We start from the raw sequence: 13,438 nt of genomic DNA on the forward strand, positions 1-13,438 counted from the left end.
TTTTTAGTTAATGAGACTGGACTCTTGTAGATGATTAATTCATTAGTGGTCGTAAGGGAAGCAACACGTTTTAATGTGTTGTAGAAATTGCTTAAAACCGGAGACGTCTAGAAATAAATGTGTACTTCTCACCAGATAATGTTAGGGGTGCAGAAAGAGAGTGTGTTTGAATGGCAGCTTTTTGTGGTGCCTGCTTCATTACACTTGCGGTTAATGAAAGGTAGGACAGTGGGATGTTTTTAAGATTTCTGAAGGAGGACGGAAGATTGAGAGTTGTCATGGCCCAGGGCGCCCCTGTGCCCACTGCCCAGGGACCCTCTTTCAGCTCAGCCCTGAGCCTTCGGTCCCTGCCTCAGCTTTGCCATTGCGTACAGCCCTGCCACCAGTCCAGCCTCTGACCCGGCCTTCTGGACAAACCTTGGACTTAGGCTGTCACCTTGACTCCAGCCTTGTCTCTGACGCCATCCTGCCTGGACCCTTGTGCTGACCCTGGACCCGGTTCATCTTCTCCGCTTACGTGGGGCACTGTCAGTGAACCCTGCTTTGCCCACCTTGTTTAGGTCTGTTGAGACTGTATGCTGGACCCTGAGAGGACACCCTGTGTGGTCGTGACCCTGGGATCCTGGCTCATGCCTTTGTAGAGCATTCCTTCTCTTACTGCTTCCTATATTAATACAATTTGTATTAGAAACTGATTTGGGTTTTTTTTAAGTATTTTTCTGTCAAAAGGCCATGTGAAACTGAAAACTGAGTTTTAGCAGATAGGAGAAAAGCACTTTTTAAAATCTACGTATATTTTACCTTTATAAAGATGTTGATTATTTTTACCCCCCAAGAAAAGAGCATTCCTTCTCTTACTGCTTCCTATATTAATACAATTTGTATTAGAAACTGATTTGGGTTTTTTTTAAGTATTTTTCTGTCAAAAGGCCATGTGAAACTGAAAACTGAGTTTTAGCAGATAGGAGAAAAGCACTTTTTAAAATCTACGTATATTTTACCTTTATAAAGATGTTGATTATTTTTACCCCCCAAGAAAATCTCTCAGACAAAAAAAAAAAAAACCCAAAAAACAAAACACCAAACACCAAACTTTCTTTAACTATAGCTTGTTTGTTCTCTGAACAAGCTTACTGAGAAACTCAAATGTGCACTTTGGTAAGTGTTTGATAATTCTCTTACTATTTTGTAGTTCCTTTTAGGCAGCAGAAATGGAAAAGCTCGGTCTCCACACAGGCAAAAATGCCTCCTTGCGATTTTGTTCCTGAAAAATATCAAGTAAGTCGTACGTAGTGCACTGAATTGAAGTAAGACTGCATTATGAGATTTGAGTGATAGGCTCGTCTGCTATAAATAGTGAGTGCATTAAATATTATTAGAAAATTCTCTTGTCTGGGAAAAAAACCCTCTGTTAGAACCAGGACACGACCTGTAGATGTACCCATTTGTCAGTTCTATAGCGTACGGCTAAATAGTTGATTTGAAAAAGTTTAAGGAAGAGGTAAGTGCAGAACAGCAGTCTTATTTCAAAAGCTGAGTTTCAGAGGTTTTCAGAATCCACTGTACAACAGAATTTGTTAAAATCTTAGTTCTGTGAACACCCGCTGTAGACAGCTCTGTAATCTGTGTGATCCACTACAGCTCCATTGCTCTGGATCTTTAGAAAGCATAAATGGATACTGACTTTTTTATTCCACTCAGGCCTATCCATATGAACGTATGCAGAAGATTCATGAGCAACATATTTCTCCTTCACTGCGACTGTATTACAAGAAGCCGTTGTTGCTGCATCAAGGACATATGCAGTGGTTGTTTGATTACGAAGGACGAAGATACCTTGATTTCTTTGCTGGGATTGCCACTGTCAGTGTTGGCCACTGTCACCCGTAAGTATGTTACTATTTGATATATGCTATAAAGTACAGGAATAGATAGCTGTGTCGATTTTGTTCATCATTAATCTGTGGCACTGTGAGCCTAAAACTGGAATATAACTCACTCAATTGTCATGTGTCATTTATACGAATGTCAATTTCCACCACCTTTTGAAGAATTCATTCATTTTGTCTACTTGTTCATCCATCTGGCAGATGGCGCAGTGTCTGCATTTTTGGAACTAATAACAGGTGTGTGCATGTACAAGTGTGTATGTGTGCAGAACTGAATCCCTTTGTCTCTTCTTGTGCTACGTGCAGGAAAGTAACTATGGCTACCCAGAAACAGCTTGCTCGCCTGTGGCATACCACTAATATCTACATGCACCCATCAATCCATGAGTACGCTGAAAAACTAGCTTCTCTGTTTCCAGATCCACTTAAGGTACTTTGCTTCTGACAGGAGCAGGGGCTGGTGAGGGTGGTGACAGTTTAAAAGAAAGAGTTCACATAAAAATATTTATTAAATAAATGAAAGCCATGATACCTGTGCAGAGAAAACCTGTATGGGGACTACAGCCTGTCCGATGAAGAGAGCATGATGACCCTCGAGGCCTTTTCTTTACACCCTAAATTTTCTTTCACAGTGAAAAGTATTTGAGAGTACTTTCTGTGGTGAGCTTTACTGACATGTAAATAAACCACATAAATATCATGTTTCATATGCCCAGAAAAAGAAAAATGCTGGATTTGTTTTCAGGTACAATAAACTGGTGATAAATAAACTGGGCTCGCAGAGGAGTGTGAAGCGACTGCAATCTTAAAAATGGATCGGGAGTTAAAAAAAATTAAATATAAAGCATCTGCATAGTTTAAGCAGTGGCAAATCTCAGTCACTTGTGAAAATTAACTTCAAAAGCAGTGACACTAGAATTTCAGCTTTTTTCAAATCTCAGAACTTGTAATCAGCACATCCCTTTAATCCTCATTTGCTCCCAATAAACAAAGCAAACTCAGCTTACCTCTGCTGTTCCATGGTTGTGTCCCTGTATGTCACTCCTAGACTAAGATGAGGAGGCACTGTACAGCCCTTTTTACCCATGTGAACGTTATTTCTGTGCAGTTAGTCATGCTCACTTTGACCCAGACACTTGCATTTTTCTTGAAGTCACTGTTTCAGCTTGATTTTCATTCTCATCTATAGTATATGGGTAACACCAGGTTTATTGTGGTGAAGTCATCTTGTGGTAGTGATAGGTTATTGCTTATAATGTTACTAAGTCATGTAGTCTGGTGCTGAACAAGAAGGTGATGATTGTGTGTGGTACTGATCCTAAGCATTCTCCTGTAGGTGGTTTATCTAACCAACAGTGGGTCAGAAGCCAACGATTTGGCTATGCTCCTGGCACGGCTATATACTCGTAACTTCGACATCATCTCTTTAAGGTAATGGTGGTAGATCTTTACAAAATGCATGTGTGATCAGTCCTTACATGCCTAAACCAAGAAATAATAGAGAACTCTTTAACCCCAGATCTGCTGAGGAGAATGCTATAAAATTATTTTATTGACAAAAAGAAGTAAAATGGGAGTTGAAATTTTGATACAGTATATTAGGACTAGTTTGCATACAAAACGCAACCTGGAATTTTACTCAGAAAAGGGTCTAGTCTCTGTGTTCAGGGTGTGCTTTGGTGGCCCTTTGTTTAGGGCCAGAGCAGACTCCAGCAATTGCTACCTTCTTCCTTCATTCTACCCCTGCTGTGCCTCTCTTTGTGGGGATGAACTGCTCTGGCTGAAAGGTATCCTGGCAGAAGGATTTTCTTTTAGTTTGTTTGTTTTTCTGCCTTGTTTTTATGCCAGATCGCTGAACCACAGTTCACTGCACAGCTACACAAAGAGCTCTTCTGGCTTAACAACAGAAGTGGCGCAGGGTGCAGTGGTACTCTGTAAGCACCGCTGTAAGCAGTTCTCTTTACTATGCATCCCAGGTGGCCTTAAATGTTAGAATAAAAGGCCTTGTCATGAAGAGCTGTATTTTTCTGTTATTTTGTTCAGCAGAACATTGGGTACCCACCTTGCTTGTATATTCTCATTAATGAACTTTTGATTTGTGTATAAAACTGGCAGCAAACCCCTGTGTAGTTTAATGATTGGCAGCATCTGCTGGAGAGAGCAGCAGTTCCCAAAATTCAAAGAACAGAGATGTTTGCTCTGTAGGGCTCAGGTGCTGCAGCAGAACTTCGTGAAACATAGAATCACTCTTGGTTCCAATCTCCAATTGTTCTCCTTGCAAACATTACCTCACAATTTTAACGTTTCACATTTCCGATGGGTGTTTTACAATGCAGATAGGCGGTCTTGGATATTCCAAAACCAGAGCAAAAAATGGCACTAAGAATCTTCTTGGTTTGAGTGTAACAATGCACATTTTCCTCAATGACTTGTAGCTCAGAATCATGACTTTTCAGAACTAATGTTGCTACAGTCTCTTCTTGGAAATGAGTGATGTTCTTGTGCTTTGTTTGTCTGCACAGAGGAGGATACCATGGAGGCACCGCTTACACGCTGGGTTTGACAGCTGTTGGTCTTTATAAGCATGGTGTCGCCAATGGCTTTGGCTGTACAACAGTGAGATTCTTTTTAATTATTTTTTTTAATCCTCGAAGTTTTCTCTCCTAAAAGTGCTTTATGGTCATTAATGAAACTGCAATGTAGTTATTACTAGTGTATAAGCACAAGAGTCAGAGTCCCCTTTCCTGTGCTGTATAGCTACTTACGCTGATTTGGAGTAGGGACAGCCCTAACACGACCGGTCATGATTTATTTCTTTGGTCATGCTTGGTGCTTGAATGCAAGTCAATGTAAATCACAAAATAATAATGCTTAGAACCTGTTTTTTCAAGTTCTTTCTGGCAAATCTGTGCAAAGCTGCTTTCCCCTGGTCTGCAGTAGATCCTCCTCTGGATTGAAAAAACCTTCTATGATGTCCATCATTTCAACAAGTCAGAAGGCAGGTCTGTTAAGGACGTCTGTTGGGGATAAATGGCAATAAGTTATCTCCCTGCCCTTGAGCAGCTGGGAATGACTTTCTGTTTACTAGAAGCTGGAGGTGGTTATTCTGATCTGCACTGGTGGTAGCTCAGTCACAGCACTGGCAATAGGAAGACTCCTTTGTAACAGCCTCCCAACCTGTCTCAATAAATGAGTTGACTGAGATCGTGTATTTCATCAGCAGTCAGCATTGGAAAGCTGGAGTTGCCAATTTACAGCCTGCAATTACTAGATCTCCCTGCCTCCCTGTATTTTGCGGATTTTTGTCATGCTTTGAAGTACTACCAGCAACTCTAAAATGTTGCTGTTAATCTCAGATTGCCAAAACTGCTCACTAGCTTGAAGTACGTAACAAAGGAAATCATGGAGGAGCTATTGCTGGAATACTCTAAACTTACTGGTTCCAAAACTGTCTCTGTTCTACCATTTCTTGAAGGGGAAGTCTGGTGTTACTCCCCAAGTGAATGGGGTATGAATTTGGTATGCCTTCGACTCTCACAGGCTCTTTTTTTAGTTTTTCTCACTAGTCATTACTGCGTATGATTAAAACATCTCTTAGAAAGCTGTCTTCAACTCTGTAGCTATTTCTTTTATGCTTGACAGACCATGTTACCTGATGTTTTTCGTGGCCCATGGGGAGGCAGCCGTTGTAGAGATTCTCCAGTGCAAACTGTTCGAAAATGCAGCTGTTCTGAAGGTTCGTCAATGACAAGAAGTGTTTGGCTTTTAGGTTAAAGAATACTAGAGGGTTTAGGAAATAGTTTGTGTTTACCTTCTCAAGAAAGGTAGACCTCTGGTTAGGATTTGCAAGGGCAATGAAAGAAAATATTGCAGAGAACCTCAGGCACCTGCTTCCCACGGAGAAAAATTTTGGGCAGTTGACACATTTGGGCAGATGAATGTGATCACATTCTCAGATTCTTTCTTAAAATTACAGCCTTTGGTTCCAGCATTTGTTGTGATGAGCTGTTGAATCCGTGGAATGCAGCTCAGTGCATCTGGAAGAAGAAAAATAATGATTGGTGTTTCCTGCAGCCTGTGACATTTTGACAGCTCTCCAGCTTTTGTTTTGGAATAGTACGAAGCACAACCTGAAGCCAGTGACAGGCAAAAAACCTTAACATGAGGCAAAACCTTCCATATGCAGCACAAGGGGAAAGTTCCTCTACTGCTCTCCTGTTAACAACAATTACAGTAATTTTCTTCCACTCTTTCAACAGGCGCTCTTTAGTATTTTAATGCAGATGGATACATAACAATATTTTCTTTTTAGATTGACCCTCCCCGTGAATGGGAGTATTAGGTGCACTAACGGCTCTGTTCTTTGTTTCAGTATAGACTGATACACAGCTGTGTTTTCCAGAATCCTTATAACCACACTAACCTAACATTTCCTTACGTCTTACGCTGATGTTTATTATCCCCTGAGAAAGTGTTTGCTTACTCCTTCTGCTGATGTACGTGATTCACAAACACTTTCTCTAACCTACAGTTTACTGACATAATAATGAGTAACATCTTATTGTCTGGCAGTGTTGCCCTGCCTTTTTGGAACTGGCCTTCCTTAGAGTACATAAATGGTTTAAGAGAAAATAAGGGACTCTGTCCTTCAATGTTTAGTATTTTTTTGTGTATTTGAGAGGTGGTATTTACTATGCAGTCAGTTAATACTTCTTGATTAGGTATGTAATTTCACGTTGTGAGTCTAGTTTTGTGTTATTTTAAGTAAATTTTCTTCAAAATATTTCTGCTGTAAACAGGTGTATGTCTCGCAAACAAGCAGTACCTGGAGCAGTTCAAAGATACTCTGAATACCACGATGACAAAGACAATAGCTGGATTTATCGCTGAACCAATTCAAGTAGGTAGTTTGCCGTTTCTCAGCTGTGATAGCACGAATACAGTCGAATTTGGTGATCTTTAGCTACATCCTAAGCATAGAATTCTGCTGGTTTTTTATTTTTTTTAAATGTCTTGAACACCTTAAATATTTAAAAGAATGTCCTAAAATGTCAGCTTTTGTCACTGCTTTCACTGGAGCTAGAATTTTGCTCATGAAGTTAAATTAAGCAGAGAATCATGATTAAATGTACACGTATCTTTCTGCATTTAGATAGTATGATGCATGCTGTTGTTTAGTGTCTAATGCCTTCTTCCAGTATTCATACTTCTCTTTACTATTTCTGTAAACCTTAACTCAGTCCCCCTTCCACCCCTTCCAACCTGTGTTGTCCTTTATACTTTTAGCAGCTCTCCGGCAAGTGGTGGACACATGATTGATCTCTTGGTGATTCACCTGAGTTTCAGAATATGGCTCTTAAATAGGAGGAATGGCGACTATACCCTGGAAACAGGAAAGGCAAGGGGGGGAAAAGTGGCAGTTGTCACCACAGACAGCTGTTCTGGTTTTCCTGTCTTCTAAGCCTTTGCATACTTAAGTCTAAGAAGCCATTGCAGTCCAGGTGGAGAGTGGAATTTCTGATCCAGATGAAGTCTGGCAGCAACATTTTAAACAAATTAACCAAAGAAGGTCTATGAATTCTCTGGCTAGCTTTGCCATTGAAATTTCTGGGTTTCCCAGTGTGTAGCTTTTCAAGATGCTCATTTTGGCAGTTTATTGGTAATCGACTCTGTCTTACAGTGATGCAGTTTATGGTGTGGCCTCACAAATACCAGCACAACCAATGGAACAGAAAACTGCCCTGTGGAATGGGAACGAGAGACATGAGCAGGAACTTTTTGAAGCAGTTTCACTGCTGAAACCAGAAGCTTGAGACAACAGCTTGATATTGCCTGAGGACTTTCTTATTGTAGGATAGTCACAGAGTGGAACTCCTGCTGCCTTGTCTGTTCCTGAAGACATTGTCTTTTTTTGTCTTGGCAGGGTGTTAATGGAGCTGTTCAGTACCCAAGAAGTTTCTTAAAGGACGTATATCAGTTAGTACGGGAAAGAGGAGGTGTTTGTATTTCAGATGAAGTGAGTTTCTTTTATGTAAGAGCTCTGCAGTTTGGGGTACCTCTGAAAGTCATCCTAAAAGAATCCAAGTGAAGGGAAACCGGGAGCCTGGAAATAATCTAAATTAAATGCTCTACGCTTCATAGCTTAAATTTAACACAGCGCATCTTCCCAAGCATAGGGCCCTCCCAGTTTTTACTGCCTTTATTCTGCTATGTGGTATTCTGATTTTAGACACAGACCGTGTTAGAGCAGACTTCAGTCCTTACCATTTAGAAGCAGTAAATTTACCCAACTGTGCAGCTAGTTCATGCCAGCTGTGATATAAGGCTTGTCACAGTAACACTTCCTCTTATGAGTGTTGTTGGCATAAACTCTAGAAGGCAGTTGGTTGCTGTACCTCTGCAAAGACATCTTATAAATAGAATTTGCTTAGCTAAAGCTGTTTTGAAATAGCAGCAAATGCTTCAAAGTGACACTGACACATACCTCAGGCATTGCAGTAGTAGAAATGAGCAATTGTGGGGTTGCTTTTGAAGTGTGATAATCAAACACATTTCCTGTGCATTTTGAAACGGAAGCTGCTGCTTATTTGTGCATCACACCCTGCCTAAGAGAATGGGCTCACTAGCCTTGGGGCAGCCATCCTAGGAGAAGGACAACTCTGACTCCAGACCTGGGCAGATGGAGCTCGTTTAGCCCTGTAAGGCATCCATCTGAGAGAAGGATACTCTAACCAAACCTACAACCCAAGGACTTCGCTGTCACCATCTAGGCTCGCTAGGCCCTGGCAGATGAACCTCAGGTGTAAAGGGTGGAGCCAGTTCCACGCACGCTGCGCCTCACCTAACAAATGCACTGTGCAGGCCTGAAGGGTGCACTCATCACTTGCAGTGAGCGTGGGAAAAGCCCTTCCCAGATCTTCGTTCGCGAAGCCAAGCCATGACGATCATGATGATGATGACACCCTGCCTAAGACATTTCTTTCAAATGTGAAAGAAAAGCCCACTTACAATAAATAGTATTTTGTGCAAAGTCACCTGAATATGGATCCTAATACGAGCCCTCTCCAGGGGTAGTTGCAGTTTCATATAGATCAGTAACAATAGAAAAACAAGAAAAAGAAACCGTATTGTAATACGTAAGAAAGTGATGGGGATTTCTCTGGGTTTTTCTTTTGAAAGGTACAGACGGGATTTGGACGGACAGGCAGCCATTTCTGGGGATTTCAAACACACGGTGTAGTCCCTGACATTGTTACTTTGGCAAAAGGAATTGGTAATGGATTTCCAATGGCAGGTGTTGTTACAACGAAAGGTATAAGTGCTCTGTTCCGCTAAGATTTAAAATAGAGCAATTACAAAATAACGCCATGCAGTAATTACTTACTGAAATGTGTTCAAACAGCTGAGTTTTATTAATAACCTTAATCTCAATCTATCTTTTGACAAATTAATGGGATTCTCTTTACTCGCTTGTTTTACCAGGAGTTGTGCTATACCAGAGCATGTATATATATAATGCTATACCCCATTTATTTAAATGGCGTTAGTTGTGTAACTAACTGTAACAGGAATGACCTTATGAGTCATTGATAGAGCTGGTCATAGATCCTGGAAATTCTCACTGAATTCATTTTGCTAATCAATGTACTCCAAGTATGTAAGGCAGAATGTTAACCAGCTACTTGATTCATACAAATGACTGGCTGCATCTAGAGTAAGGAAAGTTTGTAGATGTCAGTTTAAAGGGACAACTGACAGCCTATGTTAGAAGTGTGAGTTTAAAAAGTCTGGTTTTAGCACCTGGTAGACATAAAAGGTTTTAGAAATAGTCTCACTTTGTGCAGACTACTTGCAGTAAAATAATAAAGTCTTCCTATTGCATTGTCTCCAGTAGAATCAGGGTTGAAGCATAGCATATTTAATTAAAGAGTTAAGTTAAAGCAGGTACTTACTGTTACCAAATGTAAGGCTACTGTAAGAATAATCAATGTTGTTCATTTCCTTTTAGAGATTGCGAGTTCCTTGGCTCAAAACCTTCACTTTAATACATTTGGAGGAAGCCCTTTGGCCTGTGTAGTTGGATCAGCAGTTCTTGATGTAGGGAGAACATTATATGAATTTATGTATTCCCTTATATGTGAGCAATTTTTTAAATAATTTTATAAAATGCATAAATGTGTCATGCATTATGCATACATGGACGATGTGCCCTGTGCGTAGGAAAAATTCCTAATTAGTTCTATTGCAAAATTTCTATTTCTCTAGCAAGAGCAGGAGTCCTCTAATTATGTTTTCAGAATCATCTTTCTTCATCTCCCTTACATTCCTCTGTAATAAAAGTGTAGGAAAGCACTTTCTCAAAAGACCCAGCTAACTCTTTCATGGGACTACACAAATTCTCGGCTAAACCAAAATTACTCCCTGGCACACTTGGCTGACAAAATTGTTTTAACTTCACAGCTCTTACCTTATGCCTAAAAAGCCCTAATGACCGGGTAGGTAAAAATATTTAAGGTCACAATTCCTTCTGAAAAAAAAGTGCCTCATGAAAAAGACAGTAGAAAAATTTGCAACCTATTTCACTTATTATCCAGCAGAAAATCAGTCAGTGGGCAGTAGGTCACTATTTAATTTCTCTCAATCATGTACAGATTGCTTGTCCTTGAATCTCCCTTCATTACGGCAGACAATGTTTCCATTCATATTACTTTCCTGAGTGTTTTGGGACTTTTTTTCCAAGTGATTTTATAAGATGGTTGATCATATAAATAACAATATTTTGAAAAAACAGTTTACAAATAAAAAAGTATGAACCCATGTTTCAAGTGGTTTGGGCTCAGAAGTAACTTGGAGCTGGAAACTGAAATAAGTCAAGTAGATTGTCAGTCACGAAGAGGAAAATGGAGTTGAAAGAAAAACAAAACAAAAAAAAAAAGAAACCACTCTAACTTCTGTAATTGATTTTTTTTTCATGTAAATTTTCCTAATGCAAATATTAAGTTCATAAAAGTGATTTGTGCATGTCAGTGCTGGCTGCATGTCAGAACTTTAATTAAGGAGAGCAGAGTAAGAAAGAAACAAACAAGACTGTGATTGAAAAGCATGGTGTTGATGAATCTAATTAAAACACTCAACTTGTTCCCTAAAAGGCTGCCTAGTCCAATTACATTCTTCTTATGATACTGAGAAAAAAAATAAAATATTTCTGGTAAGATTTTCAAAAATAATTCTGATGGTCAGGTATTTTTCAGTTTTGACTGCATGTGATCTTGAATTGCTGGATTATGGTTATGGAGTAATAAGTGCAGAACGGTCCAGCAACATCAGTTGTGCTCTGATGCCATTAGAGGATTGTAAGAGAAATAAAATGTAACGTCTGTGGTAGTGATCGAACATAGTCTACAAGGAATCGAGATGAACATAATGTGAATCAAGCTAAATGGGGGTTAACCAACTGCAACACTCTCACAATCTATCATTTTCACCAGGCTATTGAAGAAGATGGTCTACTAAAAAACACTGAGGATGTGGGAACATACATGCTGCTGGAGCTGGCTAAACTACGGGATAAATTTGAGATTGTTGGGGATGTCCGTGGCAAGGGACTTATGATTGGAGTAGAAATGGTGACGGATAAGGTTAGTGATTTACTTTATTCCTGTTGATTTAAAGTGCCATTGAAAGTTTTATCGTATGTTGAAATATCATGAAGATACCAAAAAACAATTGACATAACATGAAGATTTTCTATTAAAAAACAGCTAGTGACGTGAGAAAACATTGCTCTGGCAAAAATGAGCCAGAACATTCCAATATTTCAAATATTTCACAAGCTTTGAGTAAACAGTGACTTGTGTAATTCAATTGCATAAATTCCTCATAGAAAGCAGAGAAATTATGCAGTGAACTTTTTTTTTTAGCTAGTGATATTGTAGAGACTGGAATATACATCTTTTTCATAGAACTAACTTAGAATATCTAAGGGAGTTTACTGTTCACTTCCCTTAGGACAGTCGCCACCCTCTTCCAGCTGAAGAAATGAGTCAGATCTTGGAGGACTGTAAAGACATGGGGGTTCTGATTGGCAGAGGAGGACTTTACAGTCAGGTACCTAACCTCTAGTTACACGTAAAGTTGATTTTATGTCCTTGTGAACTACATCCTGTTTCCCTCAAGCTAAATTAACTGTAGTTTACTAAATAATCAGAAAACATATATTCATAGGAACTATTTCTGTTTAATTTTGCTTATTGATATATATTGGGCAGGAGCTGTTTGACTCTTTTCAAGTTTGCTGAACTAGCTCTGAAGCTTAGACATTTCTTTTAGGGGGACAACTTCCCCTAGAAAAGCAATGTACTATAGTACTATAGCAGTATTCAGGGCTGCTAAGTCTTTGCTGCCATTCAGGTCATCTCCTGCCTTGTCAGTACAGAACATGTCTGGTTTTGCCAGTTCTATCAGTCTATCTACCTGTATGGTAATAAAAAAAATAGTTACTAATAGCAAGTTCAACAGCACAGCACAAAGTGAGAATTGCATGTGAATGGGCATCAGTACGCACCAACTGAAGAGGCACCATGCTGTACCCAGGGCACTGTGTCACCATGCAAGGTAATAGCAGGGAATTGCCTCTGGGGATGGTCAGTGAAGCCCTCCGAGACTGAGGAAGCAGCTTCTTCTGTATGTGATAGCTGCAGGATGGCTAAAATAAATAAGATGCTGCATCTGTCACCCTCACTGTTCTTCCACAAGTCATAGACCAGAATACAGGTAACAGGCTGCAGCTCAGACTGTAGTCAAATCTGATTCTCTCTCCTGAGAGCACTGTTTGTGTATGAGCATTAGCTTTGGTGAGGGCTGTGGGTGGAAAAGCCATTATGCTGCTCTTGCTGCATAAAGCCCTCTGATATGATGACAGAAAAATATAAGCTGAAAGTTTAAGATTCTTATGGAAATTAAATACTCTTGGAAACGTTGTAATATACATCAAACATATGGATATAAGAACTTAATGTTCTTGACAAGTTAAACTGTGCACGTATCCCTTCCTGACCAACATGCATTCAAGTTAATAGTACCCTAACTGAAAGTATTTAGTGATTCTTTCATAACACATTACCTTAGCAGTCTTTGAAAAGTTCATAATGCAACAGCACATCAGCTGACACAGTGCCAGAGTCACAGTCAACTCTGAACAGGTATTAACTTTTCCCGTTGGCAAGGCTGACAGAAAGGAAAACACACCTATGTCTCTGTTCCTAGTGCAAACCCATCTAAGGTTTTATACTAGCTCTGTCTGGAATAACAGAGCAGCAGACAGGACCTGCTCTAGTCACCTCTCTTTTGGGCGCATTTGCTTTGTCACAAGAGTGGAGGGTGGGATGCAGTGAAGTCCAAAATTGCTCCATTTCAGAGTGTTTTTTCAGAAGCCTGAGTCCCTGCTGTGCTCTTGTCCTGTGTTATTTTTCACACTTCTGGTTAGATTTTTGGGGAGCAGAAGGCAAGTGCTGACCTAGATAGGCTGCTAGAAACTGCATGCTTTCCCT

General features: G+C 39.9%; 1 protein-coding gene across 1 annotated transcript in view; it reads left to right on the forward strand.

Annotated features, from left to right (window-relative positions):
• Positions 1 to 1,192: 1,192 nt before the first annotated feature.
• Positions 1,193 to 13,438, forward strand: part of AGXT2 (alanine--glyoxylate aminotransferase 2) — a gene marked incomplete at its 5' end in the record, with an annotated part of 12,488 nt that continues 242 nt past the window's right edge. Inside the window, 12 exons of the mRNA XM_010135303.1 lie at positions 1,193 to 1,278; positions 1,702 to 1,886; positions 2,196 to 2,319; positions 3,226 to 3,320; positions 4,412 to 4,505; positions 5,532 to 5,625; positions 6,689 to 6,789; positions 7,813 to 7,905; positions 9,069 to 9,201; positions 9,898 to 9,986; positions 11,378 to 11,527; positions 11,898 to 11,996. Of these exons, the coding sequence (XP_010133605.1) occupies positions 1,193 to 1,278; positions 1,702 to 1,886; positions 2,196 to 2,319; positions 3,226 to 3,320; positions 4,412 to 4,505; positions 5,532 to 5,625; positions 6,689 to 6,789; positions 7,813 to 7,905; positions 9,069 to 9,201; positions 9,898 to 9,986; positions 11,378 to 11,527; positions 11,898 to 11,996 (1,343 nt within the window). The remainder of the gene's footprint in view (positions 1,279 to 1,701; positions 1,887 to 2,195; positions 2,320 to 3,225; positions 3,321 to 4,411; positions 4,506 to 5,531; positions 5,626 to 6,688; positions 6,790 to 7,812; positions 7,906 to 9,068; positions 9,202 to 9,897; positions 9,987 to 11,377; positions 11,528 to 11,897; positions 11,997 to 13,438) is intronic.

This window comes from Buceros rhinoceros, unplaced genomic scaffold (assembly GCF_000710305.1).
Source record: "Buceros rhinoceros silvestris isolate BGI_N320 unplaced genomic scaffold, ASM71030v1 scaffold43044, whole genome shotgun sequence".
NCBI lineage: Eukaryota > Metazoa > Chordata > Aves > Bucerotiformes > Bucerotidae > Buceros > Buceros rhinoceros.